Consider the following 23,881-nt stretch of genomic DNA (forward strand, 5'->3'; position numbering starts at 1 on the left):
AGGGCACCATTTCTAACCAAAACATGGGAAAACATAGAGAAAGGAAAATCAAAAACCTTTTAATGAACCTACAGGGTTTAGTCAGATTCACAGGCATACAAACCAGAAATAATTCTCTGAATCAGTCGTGATCTGCATATAAAAAGATACGAGCTAGAGGAGTCCAGCAGGACTGAGTCCAGGAGGGGCTTCAGTTGGAGGGAGGCGGAGGGGGGATAGTGCCTGGTCCCTCGGTGGGGAGAGGTGGCCTCATCATGGGTGGCAAAGGAGCCGGGGGGGGCACACCAGGCGCTGGTGGCAACTGAGGTGGCACCGGGGGTGGCGGCACTGGTCCAGAGGGAGGCATGGGAGGCAGGGTCATGCCTCCTGGAGGAGGTGGCGGCATGGAGTCTGGCAGAGGTGGCCTGGGGGGCAAGCCGTTCATCAGTGGAGGCGGAGGTGGCCGCTTCACTGTTGGGGGCCCTGGAGGGAGGTTTGGGGGAGCTGGTGGCTTCTCCATCTTGAAGTGGAATTGAAGGAAGAACTGGGGAGGGGAGAAAAGCAAAGAGAAGGGAACAATTAATCCTCAGGACCACTCTGTGCCACCACAGGACAGCTGCGCTCTGCCTCCCACAACACAGCTTGGATCTCCCCCGGCCCGTTACCTTCACTGGTGCTGCCTGCCTTCCCACCCCGCAGCACTCACAACTCAGACCAGTCCTGCCCAGGATTTTAACTCCTCCAGAACCTCTTTAAGCACCAAGCTATCTGCGATGGGGTCAGTACCCCCACTGCATTCGTCCCCTGCTCTCACACACGCTACCCAGTGAGTTCCGTGCTGCTGGCTCACCACAGACAGCTGCGTGCAGGAAACACGCAGCGAGGAGCCACAGAGAGGGCACGGTGTCACACACTTATGCACCGTTCTGCTGCTGCTGACAGCGACCCGGCATGCTGTCCTCCCACCTAAATCCTCACAAAGATCACACACAGGAAGATCTTTCTGTCAGGAGGAGCCCCTGCACATTTGCACTGAAGGGATGAGGATTTTAGCATCAAAGGCAGCATGGATGTCACTGGCATGTGCTGATCTTCCCGCACTGCCTTTCCCCGCGAGCTGCTCTGTCCTCATGCTCCCTCTTTCACCCTTCAGGAAGGTATCACTGTGCTTCAGCTACCTGCTTGGTTTCCCTGTTCCAGTGGGTCCAAAACTTTCCTTCTGCTTTGTCGATTTCTCTGCTTGGCACCTGCAACATCAGAGGATAAGGAGCTATTATTAGCACCCCCAGATTAGCTCAATGGCCCTTTTGAGCACCACGGCCCGCAAGATAAGCACAGTTATTCCAGGCCTTTGTGAGATGCGCTCGTCTCGGATGTTATTAGATAGAGATGGGGGCAGGAAAGAATTAAGTTACTTCCCTATCGGTCAAGGACAAGTGTGCTGGCAAAAACCCCTCTCTTAACATCTGCACAAAGGCTGAGGAGCAAAGCCCAGAAGGTTCCTTTCTGTGCCAGACAGCGAGAATTCAGCGGCTCCCCAGAGCTCAGCACACAGCCTAGTTTTCATGCCAGAGTCTCCACTGATTCTCAGCAGGGTTTAATGACTTCCAGTCATGTCTTCTCAACACCCCTTTTCCACTCCATTAACCCCCTAGAGGCTAGAATCCAAGTCTCTAATAACGTTCAATGGGAATTAAGTGTCTTGGAAAACAAGGGATCTTGCCCAAATCCCAAACCTTACCTTGAAAGCTATGGTTTCGTAGGGCTCTGCTGCCATCAAAAGGTACTGCCAGCGTCTGTCGGGGGGCTCAATCCGTTGCTCGTAGGCTGACATAAACCGGTGACGAGGCATGATACTTTCTGCGATCTCCGGATAATCAATCTGTTGGGGTGTGATTACAGCATTGAGGAGAACATCCCCTTCTTGTTCCCCCTTTGTACAAAACAACCCCCTTGACTACGAAGCGTATTGAGAGAGCAGCTCCGAACAGAAAACTCAGGGCCACCAAAGCAAACAGCTTGACAACTACGGTCATGGATTTGCTTGACACCTTCAGCAGCAGAGGACTAGGAAGGTAAAGGCTTTTTTTAATTAGTTCTTTCTTTCATGGATCCTGCAAAGAGCTGCTCATTTAGCAGCACTTTCACTTGGATAACCCAGACACCAAGAATTTTCACAGTGCCCTTACCTGGAAGAGAAGGCTCTGCTGGCCTGTTTCTGGATCTCTCTGTTTGGTCACTGTGAAGAAAATAAAGCTCAGTACATCACACAGCAGCGTTAGAGCAACATTATTTCTGCCCTAGGAAACACACAATGCTTCCAGCAATGCCACATTACAAGATTTTTCTCCCATCTATCAAACAAAATGCCACATTGTCTGTAACCAGAGCTACTACTGTGTTCAGTTTTGGGCCCCTCACTTCCAGAAGGATGTTTTGGTGCTGCAGCATGTCCAGAGATGGGCAGCGGGGCTGGGGAAGGGGCTGGGGCACCAGTCTGATGGGGAGTGGCTGAGGGCACTGGGGGTGCTCAGCCTGGAGAAAAGAAGACTCAGGGGAGACCTTCTCACTCTCTGCAGCTCCCTGAAAGGAGGCTGTGGGCAAGTGGGGGCCAGCCTCTTCTCCCAGGTAACAAGTGACAGGCCATGAGGAAATGGCCTCATGTTGCAGCAGGGGAGGTTTAGGTTTCATATTAGGAATAATTCCTTAACTGGAAAGGTTATCAAGCATCGGAACACACTGCTCAGGGAGGTGGCTGAGTCACCATCCTCAGAGGTATTTAAAAGACATGTAGATGTGGTGCTCAGGGACATGGTTTCAAGGTGGGCTTGGCAGTGTTGGCTTTACCATTGGACTTGATGATCTTAAAGGTCTTTTCCAACCTAAACAACTCTACAATTCTAAAGATCCCTGTGGAAATTCAGCTGCTGCGGGGCAAAGACACCGTGCACTGCAGAGACCACAGCTGTGAGATAAAGAAGGCAAGTTTTGTACTGAAGGCCATAACAAAACAACAGGGGGTTCGGAGAAAAAACTTGAGCTATACACATGATGAGTGATTTATGAGCATTAGTGAAAGATGGCACGGCACAATAAAAGGAGAAGAGAGACTGAAACAGCAGCATCTCCTGCGTGACTTCTAATAAGAGCTGAAAGACTGAGACATACCAATCTATTATTAAAATGGTTCTCATTCGACTGTCAGCAATAAAGAGATGTTTCATGGGTAATTTAAACAATAAAGGACATCAGGAGATAAGCCCGTATCTTATCCATGGACAGATCTGCTAAAAAGACTAATTAATAATTCACATCCACAGCACTGCACTTCAGGCAAGCTCCAGCAGGCGTTAGGCATCTCCTGTGGCAGACAGCCCCAACGTACCTTTGTAACCCGGTCGTCCAATTTTCACAAACTTCTTCACTTCCACTTTGACTTTTTCTGGTGCGGGCTGGGCAGGGGCTTCCTTAGCTTCCTTGGCAGCTCGACGGGCCCTGCAGATTCATTTGAAATGTACCAAATTGGAAAGGTTCGGTTAGCTGCGTTTGTTTCTAACGAATACACCAGCAGCAGTTTGAATCCCTTACCACAGAATATTCAGGGCCTCACAGAAAGCAGGCCAGGAAAACCTGCTGTTTGTCTTCCACAAGCACCACTACAGGCCGGTTCTACCCATGCCTTCCCCCCCACTACAGGCTGTCATCTCAATTATCTTATCCGCCCCCAAGCTGACCTTAATGCCTGTCTCCACAAATGGATTTGAAAAGATTTCTTGAAATAAAAAAGAAAAAACCCACAAACCAGTCACCTAAACCAACACAAACTGGATTTCTTCACATAAAACTTACAGACTTCTTCCCACCTGTATTCACAAAACCAGATCCTTCTCACTAGACAATCTGCTTTTAAGATTCTTCCTCCCCTTTCCTTCAGAAATCCCACAACTGGCTTTGAACTTGAGCTCCAACTGGAGCTTGCCAGCACCATTTTTTGGAGCAGACCTAGGCTGTACCCACTGGCTAGTGCCAGGCTGTTTACCAGGCAACATACACAGTGCAAGAACATTCTAGCACAGTGTGCTGCTCTGTAATGGAGTTCAAGATCTACAGATGAACACAACCGTAACTGTCAAGTGCTTTGGTAATGGAGAACAAAGCTGGAGTGGAGAACGACTTACAAATTGGTCTGATGCTTCTTCCCCTGGGTATGTGCTAAGTAACTTCCCTGAAATAAAAAGCAAGGCAGAAGAAAGTTAAGTGGATACAGGACTGTTCCTGCACTGAAAGATTCTTGTCACAGAGGAGAGACTATATCACCCACTGACAAAGGTATTTTAATCCTGAGCAGAGAGGAATCTTACTCAAAATTTGCAGGTTGCTTTCAACTGCTGAACTGTCATAAACTGACAGGTGTAACGCAGACAAGCCACCACCCACTCACCATCCCCTTGGCACTCGGGCATCAGGCACTTCCCAGGTTCCTGCACTTGAAGCTACTATTACTCTAAAATCACTGCCACCGAGCTCGACGGACAGCAGTCCAACTCACCTCGTTGTTGTGCAGTGTGAGGCAAAGCTTGCATTCATAAGAGCCCAAGTGATTTTTCATAAAATAAGGGTCCTACAAAGAGAAATATTTTAAAGAGTTACCAAAAAAAAATACATGGCAAACCAGCAGAATAATCAAAATACTGCCAAATTCTTCCTGCAGCAGCAGGACAGAACTCATTGATTTAAATGAACAGTACAACACTGCTTTAGGTCTATGAAGATAGAAAGAAACAACAGGAGCTTTGTTAACTGGTGACAGCACACCCGACTGCAGCGTAGGGACAGCAAGATACCCGCCATGCTCCAGAAGACCAAAAAATAACATAGTAACAGCTACTTGAACACCCAAGGGCTGGCACCTCCCCAGTAAGCCCCGCCAGAAATGTTTCTCATTGAACTCCCACACTACCAGCAACAGAAGCATTTCATCCCAAGCCACAGCTCTCCGCTAAATCTCCCACCCTCCAAGCCGTTTCACCCAGGCAAAGCTCTAAACCCACCCCCACAGCAGCCTGCAGGACGGGAGCCCCGTGTCTTTTCTTCCTTCGGCACACAGAGGCCAAGGCTCACCTTGTTGATGTCGATGGTTTCCAAAGCCAGCTGCCGGAGCCGCTCCCTGCGGTCTCGGTTACTTTCCGAGGCAGAGGCTACGCCTCCGCTTCCAGTTTTACCTCCAGGACGATGTTGAAAATCCATGATGGGGCCTTCTGTGGTTCAGCTGCTCACAGAGAAAGGCAGAGCCTGGAAAAATGAGGAAAAGCAACATCAGTGATGACTAACGCTTTTCCTAACCTGGAGCTCCCAGCGCTGAGAGCCACCAGCAAGGACAGGAGACGAGCACAGCAAACGCCACGCAGCACCATCTCAAATGGTGCAAGTCTTGTACGCCCTGACTTGTAAGTCGAGTAGGTAAGTCGAGTAGAAGTAAAAGGATCCAAAATAAGCCCCCAGAGACCTTCCCATCTCCTCAGGCGCTGCTTCTAGGCAGAGCTCCGCTCCTCTGCCAGCTCAGCTGGGCCCCAGTGAGGCTCAGCAGCCCCACAGCGACTCCCCCCCAACCCCTCTCAAACAGGAGCCTCCAGCCCTCCACCTCCACCCCAGAACTTGCTGTGGGCCAAAGCCCACCTCCATCACCATGGCTTGGTGCTGCCCTCCCACCCAATGCCCCCCCCAGGCCCTAGAGCCACCCCCATGCAGCCTCAGACCCTTTGCAAGGGTCAGAGGCTCCCCAGCCCCCCCCTCACAAATGGGATACACAAATGGATACAAATCCCCCATCAAGGATCAAGAAAGGCCAGAGACCCCCAGCCCCTCAGCAGGAGCAACAGCCACATTCAAACGCCCCCAACAAGGGCCAAAGCCCCCACCAAACACCCTCATACCCCCAGCAAGGGCCAGCCCTCTCAAACACCCCCCAGCAAGGGCCAAAGCCCCCCCAAAAAAAACACCCCCAGCCCCTCAGCAAGGGCCAAAGCCCTCCCCCCCAAACACCCCCAGATCCCCAGCAAGGGCCAAAGCCCCTCTCAAACGCCCCCCAGCAAGGGCCAACCCCCCCCCCCCCAAAAAAAAAAACCCAGCCCCTCAGCAAGGGCCAAAGCCCCTCCCCAAACACTCCTCAACACCTCAGCAGGGGTCAACACCCCCAAACCATTCCCAGCCCCTCAGCAAGGATCAGCCCCCCAAACACCCCGCCAGCCTCCCAGTAGGGGCCGAAGTCCCCCCCCCGCCGCCCCAAGCCCTTATCAAGGGCCAAAGCCCCCCAAACGCTCCCCAAGCGCCCCTCAGCGAGGCTCGCCGCCCCCTCACCCCTCAGGGGCAGCCAAACGCCCCCCCAGCCCCCGACAAGGCCCTCGGGGCCCCCTCCCCCCCCCCGAGCCGTACCTCCGCGCACCTCCCCGCTCCCCGCTCCCGCGCCGCGCGTGCGCGCTGCCCCCTCCGGCGCACTGCTTCCGGGGCGCGCGGCAGCCACTTCCGGGTCGGGCGGGAGCACTTCCGGGGCGGCGGGGGCGATGGGGCGGCACTAGGCGACGGCGGGGGCTCGCCATGAGGTACAACGAGCGGGAGCTGCTCTCCCTGGCCCGGCAGCCCGCCGAGAAGGCGGCCGAGATCTTGATGCGGGTGCCCAAGAAGGGGAGCGGTAAGGGGGGGGCGCTGGGGGGAGGCGGGGGGCAGGCCTGGCCTGGCCTGGCCTGGCCTGGCTGGGAGGCGGGGCTGCAGGGGGACTGGGAGAGCTGGGCCTCCTGGGGGGCTGCGCTGGTGGTACTGGGGGATTAGGACTGGGAAAGTGAGGGCAGGAGCACGGCAGGACTGGGAGGGCTGGGCGGGGTTGGTGGGAGAACTGGCTGCGTGGGGTGGGCAGGACTGGGGTCAGACTGGGAGGACTGGGGTCAGACTGGGAGGACTGGGGTCAGACTGGGAGGACTGGGGTCAGACTGGGAGGACTGGGCTGTAGGGCTGGGGAGCACCAGGTGTGGCATCTAGTGTTGGGGGGAGGGGGCAGGGGTGGGGGGCCGGAGTAGGGGCACTGGTGGGGTGCAGCCGTGTTACAAATCTATTATTAGTTAGAATTAGCAACCGTATTTGATTATATTGAAATACATTTGATCTTACAGAGTTATTTCAATAGGAATATAGAATTATAAGAAATATTTTAGTGGAGTTTGTGTTTGCACAGCAACCGACAGCTACTGTGAAATCCTTTGTACAGCCCTGTACCACGGCTGAAAGAGTAGGTCAGAATCGCCTAGTAGGAGTGATTAGAACCTAGATAACAGACTTAAGATTAAAGATGATTGGATACAGTATTTACGTATTTACGTAGGAGAATGCATTGAGATGTCAAAATGTAGAATTAATGAGAACTGGGGAGGGTAGACTGGAACAACCTGTAGTTACCTGCCAAGAAACAGTTACCTTAAGTAAAAGGTAATTCCAGCAGGGGGAGATTGGACCACCGACTCATGTACCACCTACCCAAATAGTACCCCAGACCCATTTCTAGATCTTTCTAATCTTTACTGCGCAGAATGAGACATGGGAGGAGAGTATGTTGATGATTTTGGGGAAATATTATGTTTATGCATAAATACTTAATGAATATGTATGAATAAGTTTTATATATGGTGTATGATTTTGAAGCTTGGTGTGCGTTGATTGTGAGGGGACTCACTCACGCACCTGGCCATCAATAAAGAAGTGTCTGCTTATCTGCATCACATTGGTGTCGATAAGTTCTTCATTCCGAGATCTCGGTAACATTTTTTGGCGACCCAGATGGGACCTCGCTGAAGGGGACCGGAGGAGTCGGGGACCTGATCGGTTCCAGCTGGCACCGAGGATTTCTCGGGGATACCCATCGATCCCCGATCCATAAGGCTCTTCGCGACGTTCCCTGGATTTGGTAAGACACTTCTTTTTTTGTAATTGTAGTAAGTGGGTTAGACTCCCACTGCATTTGTCTGCTTGTCAGACGTGGTGAAAGCTGCGCAGGGTTGGACTAAAGGATCCTTGTGGAAGTGGAAGCCTAGGTGTCTGCCCGTGAGTCATAAGCAGAAGTTATTGCAGGGTTGGACAACAGCGGAGACAAGAGAACCTGTATGCTATAGTGTTCTCTAAGGTAGCACCTCTAACAAGAAGTTAGAAGGGTATTTTTGTGTTACAGAATTGTTTACTTTTGATTGTGTATTGAGGAGAAATTAAGAAGTGTGTAATACTGTGTTATATACCTTTGTTTAAAGTAACGATTGTGGAAAAGTGTGAGCATGGCTGTAAGGATGATCAGAAAAAGTGGCCCATGAATGGGACACTGAATTATAACACTATTCTGCAGTTAATGCTGTTCTGTAAAAGGGAGGGGAAATGGAGTGAAATGCCATATGTGGATTTGTTCTTTTACTTAAGACAAAGAAAGGATTGGCAGGATGAATGTAAGCTAAATATTAGAGATAATTTTGTAATGGCTATATCTTCTGATAACAAGGAAGTGAAAAAATGTTGCTCAGCCTTTTGAGATTGGGAAGGACTGTTTGAAGAACAGAATTGCCTCTGAAATTGATGAAGGAACAGAATTAGATATATCCCCTCCTAGGAAAGGAATCGGGGTCGAGAATTAAGGGAACAGGAGCAGGTGGAGGAACCGGAGAGTAGTGGAATAGAGGATGTGGAGGAGAGACTGTCCAAGACTGTAATTCATACCCCCGTTTCCCGGAGAACTCTACAGCAGACACAAGCAATAGCTCCCCTGCGACAGGGAGTTGGTAACGATGGGCCAGTCTATGTGAAAGTGCCTTTTTCAGTTATGGATTTGATGGCATGGAAATGTTCAGCAGGAGATAGCCAAAGTAATGGTTTTAGATGATTGAAGGGGACCGGAGGGGAACCCAGCTGAGCCTCCGGTTATAATTAAGCTGGGAGAAAAAGAAGTTAAATTTTTAGTGGATACAGGAGCGACATTTTTGGTATTAAATACCTGTAAAGGAAAAATTGGAGCAAAACCAGCCAATATAATAGGAGCAACAGGGAAAGAAGAAAACAGGCCATTCCTGCAACCCCTGGATTTGAAATTTGGAAATAAGATAATTACACATGAATTCTTGTATGTACCAGAATGTCCGATACCCTTGTTAGGAAGGGATTTGTTATCCAAATTAAATGCACAAATTGTTCTTGAGGAAGGAGAACTTTTCTTGAAAACACCTGAGTCAAAAACGGGAGAAATCCTGATGATACAAGAAAAAGTAAAGGAGCAGGAAACCCCACCAGAGGTGGATTTGGCAGTGATCCCTACAGTATGGGAAGCAGCTACTCCTTGAGAACCGAAACTAGCAGAGCCTGTCAAAACAGACTTAAAGGAAGGTGCAGGGACAGTGAAAATTAAGCAATATCCAATCAAACCAGAAGTGAGACAGGAACTAAAGAAATTGATTGACAAACTTGTGGAGTATCAAATTTTGGAAGAATATGAATCCGAGTATAATACTCCTGTTTTACCAGTGAGAAAACCTTCGGGTGACTATAGGCCGGTGCAAGACTTGAAAGCAGTAAATCAAATAGTTAAGGACATTTATCCTGTAGTAGCAAATCCTGATACGTTGTTAACAGCGTTAAAGGAGACTTATCAGTGGTTTACAGTGCTTGATTTGAAAGATGCTTTCTTTTGTATACCTCTGGAAAAGGGAAGCAAAAACTGTTTGCTTTTGAATGGGAAAATCCACAAACTGGGCGAAAGATGCAGTTAACATGGACAAGATTACCCCAAGGATTTAAAAACAGTCCAACCATTTTTGGAAACCAGCTGGCAAAGGAACTTGAGATCTGGAAACAGGACAAACCGCTACAGAAGAAAGGTTTACTTGTATACAGGTGACTATCGATCTCTTGAATTGCCTGGGACTAAATGGGTACAAGGTATCCAGGAAGAAAGCCCAAATAGCCCACCAGACTGTGGTATATCTGGGTTTTGCAATTCCAAAAGGACAACGACAGTTAGGAAAAGATCGTAAAGAAACCATTTGCAGTATACCTGAGCCGAGAAATATTCATGAACTCAGAGCCTTTTTGGGAATGACAGGGTGGTGTCGCCTTTGGATTATGAACTATGGGCTAATAGCTAAACCGTTGTATGAGGCTCAAAAGAATTCTCCCTTTGTATGGGACCCACAACAGCCAAGAGCTTTTGTAGAGTTAAAACGTGCCTTAATGTGTCTGTGCCTGCTTTGGGACTCCTGGATTTAACCAAAGATTTTCAGTTGTTTGTTCATGAAAGGCAACACCTTGCACTGGGGGTGTTAACTCAGAAGATAGGAAGCTGGAAACGACCAGTCAGGTACTTCTCCAAACATTTATCATCAAAAGGAAATTTTACAATTATTGCAAGCAGTTCAGAGACCAGGTCAAGTAGCAATCACGCACTGTAAGGCACATCGAATCGGGAATACAAAAATAATTGCTGGAAATAATTTGGCTGACAAAACGGCAAGAAAGGTAGCAAAGGAACAAGCATTACAGATGGCAGTAATTCCTCCTAAAACAGTAACCCTTCCCAGGGAAAAAACAAGATATTCAGAAGATGACAAATTAGGTCAGTTACTAAATGCTAAGAAAAACCTAGCTGGATGGTGGATAACTCCTAATGGACAAGTGGTAATTCCACCTCTTCCACGGGTTGTTCCAGTCTACCCTCCCCAGTTCCCATTAATTCTACATTTTGACATCTCAATGCATTCTCCTACGTAAGTACTGTATCCAATCATCTTTAATCTCAAGTCTGTTATCTAAGTTCTAATCATTCCTACTAGGTGATTCTGACCTACTCTTTCAGCCGTGGTACAGGGCTGTACAAAGGATTTCATAGTAGCTGTCAGTTGTTGTGCAAACACAAACTCCACTAAAATATTTCTTATAATTCTATATTCCTATTGAAATAACCCTATAAGATCAAATATATTTCAATATAATCAAATATGGCTGCTAATTCTAACTAATAATGAATCTGTAACATTTTCCCGCTTTGAAAGCGTTGAAAATTATTTCAATACTTTCACATTATTTACATAGCATTTGTTTCAGCATATTTTGGTGGTGGATTGTATTCTGGTGCCATAATCAGTACTTCTCTCATGATCATGCGATTAACTGCAATTCTATTGGTAAATTGTTTCTTCAGACAGGCATATAGCAGCATGATCATCAGAAAGACAGTCAGTAACAGAAACAAAGTTTTGATTATGGACTGTATCAAAGAGCTTAGAGTCCATCCTAAAAATATTTCCTAGCTAATCTTCTGACATATTTTCTCGAATTGATTCTGTTTCCTTTCCATTTTTACCCAGTAACTCCAGATCATGTTCCACATCTCGGGTGACATTTGGAATGTGAATACAGCAGTAGTCCAGTTTATCTTTGAGTATCCGCATACCCCATGCTCTTTAAGTAAAAGCATATCTAATGCCATTCTGTTTTGTAAGGTCATCCTGGGAGTCACATGTAACTGTATATTCAATTCCTTAAACCCTTTCTTGGTGATGTTTGCTAACTTGTCTACTTGACCTGTTCACTGATAAAGCCATTCTCTATTTCTACATGATGCTATAGGATTCAAAAGTGATTCAAGAGCCCAGACAATTTTTACTCTGGTTGATGGTTCATTCCAAGTATCACCACTCATTTTAATTTCAAACTTTCCAAGGGTCCTTTAAATGGTGATCTTTTCCAAATTGGACACAATGCTGGCATGCCTGAAGTAATTTGTTTCACCTTACCATCTAATGGTAAATGAGTTGTCTAGGTTCTGTCACTTAATGCCCAAACTAAATGTCCTGGACTTTGAATAGTAGATTTTCTGCAACTAAACAGAGTTCCTCTTCTGGGTGTAAAGGTGCTGGTTAAATTGAGAGTATTTTTAAGACCTCAGCAAAACCAACCATATTTTAGAGCAGCTGCCAAAGGAGGAATTCTTTGAATTATTAATTCTGCATTGCTGCAATCATACACCTTTTCACATTTCCACCATGGCACTATTTTATTCTCCTTCTCTGTTGATGAAGTTGCTTTATCATTGACTGAGGGTAAAACTGCAGAAGCTTTTCCTTCCCAGGTGAAACACCAAGGAGTTCTGGCCATGTACTGGAATTGAGAAAATATGGCCATGGACCATATTGAGTCCCATTGTTCTGCTGATTGCGTACCTTGGCCAGTTTTGGTACACTTCCATTCCATGATATTTTGCTCACATTGGTTTTAAGTTGTTCGTCATATGAACACCATCCTAACTGGGGATTTGGACCCCCAGGAAGAAGAACTCGAGCTATGGCACTAGGTCGGGATCCTGTTATAAAACCATAATTCAGTAGTTTTACAATCTGTTTCTTTACCTGGCAACTTCCACTGTTTTCTGATAACCTGTACTTGTTCATTGAGTCACTGGCCTTTCTTCACAGTAAGTGGTCTCGGTTTTGTGTTCCAGATTGGTCAGATTCATAGTTTAAATTCCCCATGGAATAGATTCACCTACTGCCCTCGGTATTGGTAAACAAGCAGTAATCTTCGTAACATTTTGCAAATTGGCAAATCCTTTAATCAATCCTAACATCAAATTTTCCTCAAACATCTGTTTGGGAATGTTAATCACTTGTTCTGTTTCTAATTGTCTTTTGTTCCTATCCACCAAGTCAGCCCATGATCCTACCAGCACTACTTTCCAGCATAAAATCCAAAGAACTATCAAAAGCTGATACGATAAATTAGACAAGTTTCAGAGTCTGTTTTAAAGTTTCTGGACCACAGTTAACAATCTTCCACGGAGTAGGTGCTTTCTTCACCCAAGTATAATGCATCCAAGCGTCTGATTCTGCAATCTTGATAGCTGTAAAAGTGGTTAACAGGATCTGGAAAGGTCCCCTCCAGCGCTCCTGCAAAGGTTCGGAGGTCCACGTCTTCACATAGACATAGTCTCCTGGTTGAAAGTCATGCACTGAGTTTTCCAGGGATAAAGGTCTATTCCAAATTACTGCACTCTGAATCGCAGCCAAAGTTTTCTCTAGAGAAAGCAAATAGTTATACACATCTTGCTTTCCTTTTACATGCATGTTTGGATTTGGTTCTGGAGACTCATATGACTTTCCATATAATAATTATTAAGGACTGACTGAGGGTCCGCTCTTTGGCTAATTCACTCCACTCCAATTCATAATAATGCCAAAAGAAGCGCTTAGGGACATTTTAGATTAGTTTCTTGACAAATTTTACTTACTTGTCTTTTTAAAGTCTGATTCATCCTTTCTACCTTTCCACTAGATTGTGGCCTCCAGGACGCCTGTAAATCCCAAGTAATACCCAATATTTTGCGAATACTTTGGACTATTTCGGCAACAAAGTGTGGACCTCTGTCAGAAGAAATTCCAATAGGAACTCCAAATCTTGGAATTATTTCTTTTAGTAACCACTTCACCACTACTTTTGCTTGTGTGGTGCGACAGGGAAGGGCTTCTGGCCATCCTGTGAAAGTATCAACCCCCACCAAGATGTACCGGTACCCATTTTGTCTAGGTAACTCTCAGAAATCTACTTGCCAATAATCTCCAGGTTCTGTGCCAGATTTTAACGTACCTAGTTGGACTCTTTTCTTAATCACTGGGTTGTTTTTCAAACATACTTCACAATTTGCAGTTATCATTTTGGCTAATCCTAACATTTTAACTGATACTACTTGTTTCCGTAAAGAAGCTACTAAGGCTTCTGATCCCCAGTGATATTCCTGATGTCTTGTTTAGATTACTTCTCTCATCGGAAGAGGTGGAATTACTACTTGTCCATTAGGAGTTTCATCTTCTTCTGAATATCTTGTTTTTTCCCTGGGAAGGGTTACTGTTTTAGGAGGAATTACTGCCATCTGTAATGCTTGTTCCTTTGCTACCTTTCTTGCCGTTTTGTCAGCCAAATTATTTCCAGCAATTATTTTTGTATTCCCGATTCGATGTGCCTTACAGTGCGTGATTGCTACTTGACCTGGTCTCTGAACTGCTTGCAATAATTGTAAAATTTCCTTTTGATGATAAATGTTTGGAGAAGTACCTGACTGGTCGTTTCCAGCTTCCTATCTTCTGAGTTAACACCCCCAGTGCAAGGTGTTGCCTTTCATGAACAAACAACTGAAAATCTTTGGTTAAATCCAGGAGTCCCAAAGCAGGCACAGACACATTAAGGCACGTTTTAACTCTACAAAAGCTCTTGGCTGTTGTGGGTCCCATACAAAGGGAGAATTCTTTTGAGCCTCATACAACGGTTTAGCTATTAGCCCATAGTTCATAATCCAAAGGCGACACCACCCTGTCATTCCCAAAAAGGCTCTGAGTTCATGAATATTTCTCGGCTCAGGTATACTGCAAATGGTTTCTTTACGATCTTTTCCTAACTGTCGTTGTCCTTTTGGAATTGCAAAACCCAGATATACCACAGTCTGGTGGGCTATTTGGGCTTTCTTCCTGGATACCTTGTACCCATTTAGTCCCAGGCAATTCAAGAGATCGATAGTCACCTGTATACAAGTAAACCTTTCTTCTGTAGCGGTTTGTCCTGTTTCCAGATCTCAAGTTCCTTTGCCAGCTGGTTTCCAAAAATGGTTGGACTGTTTTTAAATCCTTGGGGTAATCTTGTCCATGTTAACTGCATCTTTCGCCCAGTTTGTGGATTTTCCCATTCAAAAGCAAACAGTTTTTGCTTCCCTTTTCCAGAGGTATACAAAAGAAAGCATCTTTCAAATCAAGCACTGTAAACCACTGATAAGTCTCCTTTAACGCTGTTAACAACGTATCAGGATTTGCTACTACAGGATAAATGTCCTTAACTATTTGATTTACTGCTTTCAAGTCTTGCACCGGCCTATAGTCACCCGAAGGTTTTCTCACTGGTAAAACAGGAGTATTATACTCGGATTCATATTCTTCCAAAATTTGATACTCCACAAGTTTGTCAATCAATTTCTTTAGTTCCTGTCTCACTTCTGGTTTGATTGGATATTGCTTAATTTTCACTGTCCCTGCACCTTCCTTTAAGTCTGTTTTGACAGGCTCTGCTAGTTTCGGTTCTCAAGGAGTAGCTGCTTCCCATACTGTAGGGATCACTGCCAAATCCACCTCTGGTGGGGTTTCCTGCTCCTTTACTTTTTCTTGTATCATCAGGATTTCTCCCGTTTTTGACTCAGGTGTTTTCAAGAAAAGTTCTCCTTCCTCAAGAACAATTTGTGCATTTAATTTGGATAACAAATCCCTTCCTAACAAGGGTATCGGACATTCTGGTACATACAAGAATTCATGTGTAATTATCTTATTTCCAAATTTCAAATCCAGGGGTTGCAGGAATGGCCTGTTTTCTTCTTTCCCTGTTGCTCCTATTATATTGGCTGGTTTTGCTCCAATTTTTCCTTTACAGGTATTTAATACCAAAAATGTCGCTCCTGTATCCACTAAAAATTTAACTTCTTTTTCTCCCAGCTTAATTATAACTGGAGGCTCAGCTGGGTTCCCCTCCGGTCCCCTTCAATCATCTAAAACCATTACTTTGGCTATCTCCTGCTGAACATTCCTATTCTTAGGACAATCTTTTTTCCAATGCCCTTCCGCTCTACGCAAGGCACACTGATTTATTCCTAAGAACAAATCCACATACGGCATTTCACTCCATTTCCCCTCCCTTTTACAGAACAGCATTAACTGCAGAATAGTGTTATAATTCAGTGTCCTATTCATGGGCCACTTTTCCTGATCTTCCAATGTATACAGAGGCCACCAATGATTACAATACAAAGCTCCACTAAAATGTTTCTTATAATTTTATATTCCTATTGAAATAACTCTATAAGATCAAATGTGTTTCAATATAATCAAATGTGGTTGCTAATTCTAACTAATAATGTAATTATTCGTTACAATATTTGTAACAAGCCCAGGGGAAGGAGCGTTTGGGCAGCTCATTGCCTGACCCCAGGTCTCTTCCCCGCCGCCACAGCTTTGCCCCTCAGAGGTGACATCCGTGCTGGCAGCCCCGGGGCTCCCCCCACATGTGTATCACTCGCTGGGCCCAGCCGGCCGTGTCGGCTGCATCATCCACCTGCCAGTGCCGCGGTGCCCTGGGCTCTGCCTGCCCAGAAGCCACCCAAGAAGCGGCGAAATGACTTTTCAGCCTGTGGCAGCAGCGGGCTGGGGGGCTCTGGGAGCAAAAGTCTGAACTGAACCGGAGCTTCCCTGTAGGGGTGGTTGAATCGGCGTCGTGCTGGGGGGTGGCCAGGGCTCCCCTCTGCCCCCCTCCATGCCGGCCAGCTTGGCCCTTCCACACCCTCAATGCTCTTTTTTTCTTTACAGTGTTAAAGAAACGCCTGGTGAAGCTTGTTGTCAACTTTCTCTTCTACTTCCGGACAGACGAAGCAGAGGTACGGAACCTGCTCTGGTGGTCGTGCTGGTTGTTTTCCTCCCTCTCTGTCTTTTTCTGTGCATTGATGGTGGCGCCTTTGTAAAGTGGTAACAGGCTGCCAGAGTCAGGACCGCGCACCCACTTTCCCTCTTCCATCAACTCAGTGGACACTCATAGCAGGGAGAAGCAGCGCTGCCCTCTTAACACACCCGGGTGCTTCTCCACTGAGCTTGGAACAAACCTTTTAAACACAACCTCAGAACTGCAAAGGGTGAAGACTGTGACTTTTTTTTTTGATCATGCCAAACTGTGAGGGGAAGCTTATCTTTTGCTCTCCCAGGAAGAGAATTAGCAGCGTTTCTTCTTTTTTATTACATGAATGTTACTTGCACCCAATGCACGCTGTTACTGGGAAGCTTTTGTGGCCATACCCTGCCAGTGTGGTTATTTTGGGCATGCAGAAGTCCTGCTCGGGGCTAGAAAAAAAAGAAGTGATGGACAGGACCTTTGGGTTCTGTTTCTGGCTTTGCCACTACTGAGATCTGCTCGTTTTTAACGAAGCCTGTGATAACTTGTTGGTAAAGAATCTCTTCTTAGGAAATTAGTGTAAAAGCAATCTTAGTAATATGTCTGAAGAAAGGTGCTGTGTGCATGCTGGTGCTGCAAACAAAGGAACCAGAAAGCTTTTAGTGGTGTTTTTAGATTTAGTCCATCATAAATATTTTACCCTGATAATGGCCAAGCTCCTGTTTTCAGAAAACCCCTTTTCTCCCTTCTGCCAGACTGCAGGCGCTAATCGCTGCTTTGCTAGAGCCGCAGCTGCAGTTCTCAGGGGGTCCAAGGTGCTGAGCAGTTGCCCCGGCACGTGTCTGTGTGCAGGCTGGGCTGGGGCTCCCCCCCAGCGTGGGCCGAGGTCCTGAGGACACGGCGCGGTGCCTTCGCTGCTGCCCAGGGCTGCTCTGCTCTCTCCTTTTCTGGTGTTTTTTTGTAAGCACTCACATGTGTGTTCTGATGGAGGGGAGAGGATGTTCTGAAACGTATCAGAAATAGTTCAGCAGGTAGGTGGAGGGTGTGCGGATGTAAAGCCGTTGTGCCAAAAATAGGTGGTAAACCAGGATTTTCAGTATCTTCCCTGCTGCCTTATTGGCCTCTCTCATTTTGTTTAGCTTGGGCAAAAGAATTTGCTTGTGCGTTGCTTTTGTGATATCACCGGTTGGTTCTCGTGTCCTTGCTCAGTGTGCACTGGCGAACAAACAGTGCCTGCCTACCGCCTGTCTGCTTATCCTGAGCTGTTCTAGTCTGTCACCACGCTGTTCTCAACCTCTTGCAAAGCTTCAGGACTGCCCTTGCCGAGTCTGGTGTGAGTTGTTCTGCGTGTCATGTTAAATATTTCATCTTCGTTTGATTTACTGAGCGAGGAAGTAAACAACTGGGCTGCCTTTGCATCACAGAAACGAATGCGAAAGCCCAGGCTGAATCTGAGCAAGTAGAAATGAACGTGTGCAAAGCGTTACAGGTAAGACAGTGAAGCACGTCAGTGGACACAAAAAGGTCGATTAAAAGAACATGGAACATTCCTGCAATTAGACTGAATTTTAAGTAGCGCCAGGTTATGAAACTTGCTTAAAAGCCACCAGGCAAACCCCTGGGTTCAGAGCGCTGCCGCACCGGTAGACAATGTTGGTTAAATTCTCTCACTGGGTCTTTTCCAGCCCATTGGAGCTCTGCTGCTGGAGCACTGCAGGATCACCAAAGAGGAGGACAACGTCTTCTCCATCAGTGAGTTCTGCCTGTGCTTTCCCTGTGCGTTTCCTGCACGGCAAATAGCGCTACGTGAAAGGAAATGTTTTGCTCCTTAGTTCCTGCTTTCCCCTATGCTAACAGTGAGGTGGGTCAGGGCTGCCGAGCCCTCCTGCCCCTCGAGGGCGGGGGGGGGGGGGTGTCAGGGCTGCCGAGCCCTTCCCCTCAGCTGCCAGCTGTTACTCTGCCGAGCCCCATCCCGAGCCCAGCGGTATTCCATTGCTGGCTGGAACAGCCTGTGGGATTTGCACAGTTGCACGCGAGGAGGGAAGCAGCAATGACAGAGAGACCACAGCTCAGGGCTTGTGGAAATCCCTCTCTGGGAGGGTTTGGTATCAACAGATTGCTGCTTCTGTGCTAGTGCATTTTATCAAAAAAAAAAAAACAAAACAACAAACCCGAGCCTCAGATAAACCATCTGTCGGGCTAATCTAGCACCAGCCCTCCCGGCACACTGTTTGTCCTTGTGTTGATAGCCCTGGCTCCAGCTGGCTCATGGTGTGTCGTCCTTTGTAAGCAGCCTTTCATCCAACAACTAATCATTGTGTGAGAGGTATGTGGCAAAAATAACAGGATGTTTCTCCAAGGCCATCCCCGTATCTTTTGGCCTGGCTGTTGGGCACAGCTGCTTTCCTGTGCAGAGCCTCGGCTCCTCCTTTAGCCGGGAGAGGTGGTGTTCTCCCTGTCTCCAAAGGACCCTCAAAGAGCCTGAACATACCAATCTCTCGAAGCACCACACCTCGAATTTCTGGGGCTTTAGGACTGTTGGGAGCTCTGGTGAATGAGGATTCCTGAGAAAACTGTTAAAAGCAACGGCAGTTGGTGGCAGGTTGTGTCCTGCATGGCAGCCTTGAGGGGTTTGGTGCTGTCTGACCCAGTTATTTCGCAGCAGCAGCCTAGATCTCTGTGGACTGCACTAAAGAGCAGCGCTCCAGGGACAGTGTAATTAATTAGATGTCCTGATTCTGTCTTGGTAAAGAACTGGAGTTGCATGGGGACTTGCTTTCCACGGTGCCCAGTACCAAACTCCCAAAAGCCTTGAGCAAAGACAGGTCAGTGCTTTCTCCGAGTGCGTTTTAACTCCTCTGATGGCTGCCCTCTGCCTATAGCAAAATCCCTTCCTTGGGGCCGTTTTCAACTTTGATTAGGAAATCTCTGGTGAGAGTTTGCAAGGAAGCTCAGGGAGTTTTGGTCCCGAATCTCGCCGTGTTGGCCCAGTCCAGTTCCAGGTCATTTTGAGAAGTTGCTCTTTCTGAAGTCGTTGGCTGCTCCAGGCTGGCAGGCAGTTGCTCGGGGCCAGCCAGGAGCCACCCCGGGTGGAGGGGACAGAGGTGGGGGGTGACCAGCTTGGTCAGGGATTGTCTCAGTCAAACAAAGACGCTAACTGTGGCCTGGCAGCTGGGGGGGCTGGGGGGGAGGCAGTGGAGCACAGGCAGCTCTGCTGGGACCTCCCTTAAGCCTTTTCCTTGTCCCTGGCAGGTTTCGTTGAGGAGCCGGAGAGGAAATACTGCTTTGAATGTGACAGCGAGGAGCAGTGTCAGGAGTGGATCGAGGCACTCAAGCGAGCCAGGTAAGCTGTGCTGCTGGTGCGAGGTCTGCCTTGTGCAGTCTGTGCCGCTTATTTTCTGGGATCAGCTTGTGGTGAACCCAGGGAGGAGAGCGGTCGCCTCCTCTCAAGCAAGCTTCCCTTCAGCTCTAAATAGCATCTGAAACTTCTCCACATCCTTTTCTGCTAAGCCTGCTGCACGGTCCGTTCCTGTCTTACAGCTACGAGTTCATGAGGAGGAGCTTGATTTTCTACCGGAATGAGATCCAGAAAATGACAGGGAAGGTGAGTCCCTCGATGTCGGCTTGTCCAGTGGTGACCGATGGGTTTGGGCTGGAGCAGGGGCTGGGGTGCTCGGGTGCTGCTGCCAGCTGCCCTGTGCAAGGCTCTTTGCCACCATCTGTGTGAAAGATCCCGCAGTGAGGCAGCTCCTGACGCTGTGGTCTCCACGGCCAGACCCGAGAGTTCCCCTGCCGAGCAGCCTGTGTTGTCGTACTCGGCGCTGACCCTCGTGCGTGCGCTCCTCCCGTGGCGGAGTGGCCCGAGGTTTGTAGCTGGACAGGGCTGGTCCAGACTCCCAGCAGCTCCCTGGAAGAGCTCGCAGGCAGGCCTGGCCAGCTCGGAGCGATGCGGCGCACACCCTGCCAGGCTCCCTGGAGCATCCCTGCCCGAGGTGGCTGCAGCTCTCCTGTGCCAGCGTGGCCGGAATGCAGCCCATAACCTTGGGTATCTGCTGCATCCTCCCTGAGGGCTGCTTGACTTGCTGTACCAGAAACAGCAGCTGGGGGCTGAGCCGGGGTAAATCCGGCACATGATGGGGATCGGGGTAAATCCGGCACATGATGGGGATCGGCACCCAGCCCCAGCCCACAGGCTGGTTGAGGGAGGGTCCCACCGGCCCCCCATCTCACTGGCGCCTTCACTGTGCTCTTGCCGCAGGACCCCCTGGAGCAGTACGGGATCTCTGAGGAAGCGCGCTTCCAGCTGGGAACACGCAAGCAGTAAATCCCTCGCCTGGGCTGACCGAGCTTCTGGCCCCAGGCTCACCCCGGAGGGTCACCCCCAAGCCCCCCCCCCCACCCCGGGGAAGAACAGCAGCAGTTCCCCACAGCAGTGACCAAGTGACTTTTTAATTTATTAGCCAAATAATTTTGTATGATTTTTTTTTTTTAAAGGGATTTCATTGCACATTCCCACTTGCCCCAGCTGTGGAGGCAGCCAGTCGGAACCGCTGCTGACACAGCAGGCGTGGAACCACCCTGGCTCCCAGGGAGAGCAGAGGAGGGGGCAGTGCAGAGCTCCCGCAGCTCTAGCCCTCCTCTTCCTCCCTGTCCCTCCTGCAGCAGCTATGCAGCCATTCCTGCTCAGGATCTTCCCAAGGGAGCCATGGAGGGTTGTTTGTTCATCCCCTTGCTGTAAGAGGATGCTCCCACCGTTTCAGGGCTGTGCGTGCAGGGTTAACCCTGTCACGCCCTCCTCTGTTCATCACAAAGCCATTTTGGTTGCCCAAACCCAGAGCCTGATGGCCAAGCTGTGAGCCAGGAGGAGTGGGAAGCCTTCCATTAACGGGGGGGGCTCAGCACGGGGCCAGCTGATGGGGGACACCCACTGCCCTGTGTTGTGTCCACTGGCGCCTGCCTCTGGGGGTTGTTTTCTTCCTTTCCCTTCTTGGAGCAGGCGGTGCTAATTCCTAGAGGCTTGGTGAAGCTGCAGAGCATTAGAGCGCTGTCACAAACATGTTAGACAAAGCTGCAAAGCACAAGGGAGCTGAGAGAGGGCTGAGAGATCCTGCCTCCCCACTGCCGTGCCGGGGGCTGGGCCAAGCTGTGCAGTTATTCCGGCTTCCCAGAGGAAAGCCAGATGGAAGGTTTGTAAAGAGGGAACTGCTCCACGTTGGCTGGATGTTTGAGCTTCAGGGGCTGCAGAAGTTAAACCCAGGGAGCTGTGACAGCCGGGCCTAAACCCTTCGTTCCCTGAGCTGCAGCTTTTCTCCCCTTTGGGAGTATCCAAAGGGAAGGACCAGAAAACTGTGTGCCAAGGTCAGAGCTGCCAGGGAAGCTGGGCTGCCTTCCCCACGGCTGCCGTAACCTCGGGAGAAGCGTTAGGGACAGTGTCTTTCCTCAAGGCTCTGCAAAAACTGCCCAGCGATGAGGGACAGAAGGCCGCTCCCCCCACCCGCACCCAGGGCTTCAGGAGACCCAGTTCCCTGACCCCTGCAGCTCCCCTGGAACTAGACCAGGAAAAGCTCCAGGAAAGGCCCCAGGTGATGCTGTCAGGCGGCTGATGACAGAAGGAACTTGACTTGCCACTGGGGCAGGTACATGCAGCAGGAAGGCTTGGCCTGAGCGGGGGGGGGGGGGGGGGGGGGGGGGGGGGAGGGGGGGTGTGTGTGGCCCCCAGCTTTGTTCCTGCTAGCTGGCGGGGGGGCTGCGCCGCTCCCAGCGGGCGGTAAGTGAGGTGGGGCAGAGCCTGCTCCATACCTGGCTTTGAAGGGAAGCGTGAGGTCTCTTCCTTTTCGGCTGGGAATTAATGCCGGAATGAGAGCCCGTATTGCAAGCTTCAGTGGCCTGGCCTCCCCTCTTGACCTCCTGCTGCTGGGTACCAGGAGTGCGGCAGATGTCACTGATGCTTCATGTTTAATCTCAAAGCCAAGATTTTTTTCCTTTCCCTCCCCAAACACTCCCTTTCCCTTCAGTTGTTCCAGGTGCTTGCTCCAGAAATTACCAAAATAAGCAGAGGGGCAGCTGTCCTGTGTAGGGAGCCGAGGGCAGGGCGGGGGGAAGCAGAAAACCCGGCGGTTTTGAAGACAGATGGCAACTGGTGGAAGCTGCAAGGAGGGATTAAAATCAGGAACACACAAGAGCTTGAGCTTTAGAGAATTAGTGTCCTCAGATGACTTTCAAGTGCATTTTAATCCTCCCAAGCCTGCTCTGCTTTACCTCAGTGCCAGGGTATGGTCCTGACACGCTGGTGGGGTGCGCAGCAGCTTTTACTTACTGTGAAAAAGGGACTTTGGTCACTCAAGAGAGGATGGATGGACGCACGGGGCTTGGCAGCCACTCTTTCCTCTTCACAGCGCGAGCTGAGCTGGGCAGCCGCAGGTCCCCACGGCAGGTCCCGCTGCACTGTGGCTTCAGCCCTGGCTTGTCTGCGGCCAACACGTCCCCCAGTGCTGCCAGCCAGTTCCAGGGGCAGAACGGCCACGTCCAAACCCGGCTCCCCAGGGTGCAGCATTAGGGATTCTTCAATATGCAAAGTCAGCCGGGATAGGAACAAAACTCTGGGAATGTGGCGGATGCTGGGTCACTCCTAGCAAGGTTCTGGTGCTGCGGCGAGGCGCTCGTGCCTGCTGGCCACCACCGGTAGCCAGCAAAGGGTTCTCAGCCCCGTGCCTTCCCAGATGTGCTCTTCCCAGATGTGCTCGCATCCTCTCCTAGAGGTAGAGCTGACACCCACTTCTTCTTCACTGTACGTCAAATGGGCATTTTATCCAGGTGTTACGGGGAACAGTTGGGTGAGCAAGAGAGAATCCCAACACTTATTTAAGAGGCGACAATGGCATTTCTTAACTGAATGTAAGACAAATGCTGTGAAGAGTTACGGGGCCAGCGGCAGGCCCGGTAACTCGGTTAGATCAACTTCTAGAGTAGCATTAGGACACTGGGTTTGGTTTCAGGAGTAAGGGAAGACGGTACTTTGAGACCTGCATCAACTGCTGGTGATTTATAAATAATTGTTCATTTTTCACACTCCGGTCACTGTGCTTTTTGTATTTCAGTGCCCTGTTGCAGCGAGTGCTGCGTACAGGCTCCCTGAAAGCATACTGAAGCCATTTCTCTTTTATACAGTGAACATTTCCAATAAAAACTTGTTTTAATCTTGGTGGCAGTCAGAGCTGTTCTAAGAAACCAGAGCCTTGGCTGAGGAGGGGCGGCTGCACCCAGGGCCATCGGTCCTATGAGGAGGAGCGGTGTGGGGAAGGCAGGCGGCTGCCCACAGCCCTGCAGTGGGATTTTATTGAGAGGCTTTTTGCTAACGGCAGTGGCTCGAGTGAGGGACGTGCTCAGGGAGAGGAGCTGCCAGAACCTGCCTAGAGCCACG

The 23,881-nt window shown here is 49.0% G+C and overlaps 2 protein-coding genes across 3 annotated transcripts; one reads left to right on the top strand and one right to left on the bottom strand.

Moving 5' to 3' along the window:
- Window positions 1–38: 38 nt before the first annotated feature.
- SF3A2 (splicing factor 3a subunit 2) lies at window positions 39–6,504 on the bottom strand. The gene is made up of 9 exons (XM_056335508.1): window positions 6,412–6,504; window positions 5,101–5,271; window positions 4,529–4,600; window positions 4,158–4,204; window positions 3,365–3,474; window positions 2,169–2,218; window positions 1,721–1,861; window positions 1,158–1,226; window positions 39–523 (listed from the first exon to the last, which is right to left on the bottom strand). The coding sequence occupies exons 2-9, from the start codon at window positions 5,224–5,226 to the stop codon at window positions 191–193; spliced, it is 948 nt and encodes a 315-aa protein (XP_056191483.1). The 5' UTR covers window positions 5,227–5,271; window positions 6,412–6,504; the 3' UTR covers window positions 39–190.
- Window position 6,505: 1 nt separating this feature from the next.
- Window positions 6,506–22,143, top strand: PLEKHJ1 (pleckstrin homology domain containing J1). 2 transcript variants are annotated; one of them, XM_056335512.1, is made up of 6 exons: window positions 6,506–6,667; window positions 16,386–16,453; window positions 18,147–18,213; window positions 19,714–19,804; window positions 19,972–20,065; window positions 20,720–22,143. In XM_056335512.1, the coding sequence occupies exons 1-6, from the start codon at window positions 6,574–6,576 to the stop codon at window positions 20,783–20,785; spliced, it is 480 nt and encodes a 159-aa protein (XP_056191487.1). In that variant the 5' UTR covers window positions 6,506–6,573; the 3' UTR covers window positions 20,786–22,143. The 2 variants fall into 2 exon arrangements, with proteins under 2 accessions (XP_056191487.1, XP_056191488.1); XM_056335513.1 differs by having other exon boundaries at window positions 6,510–6,667; window positions 20,002–20,065.
- Window positions 22,144–23,881: the final 1,738 nt, after the last annotated feature.

Source organism: Falco biarmicus, chromosome 4 (assembly GCF_023638135.1).
Source record: "Falco biarmicus isolate bFalBia1 chromosome 4, bFalBia1.pri, whole genome shotgun sequence".
Classification (NCBI taxonomy): Eukaryota; Metazoa; Chordata; class Aves; order Falconiformes; family Falconidae; genus Falco; species Falco biarmicus.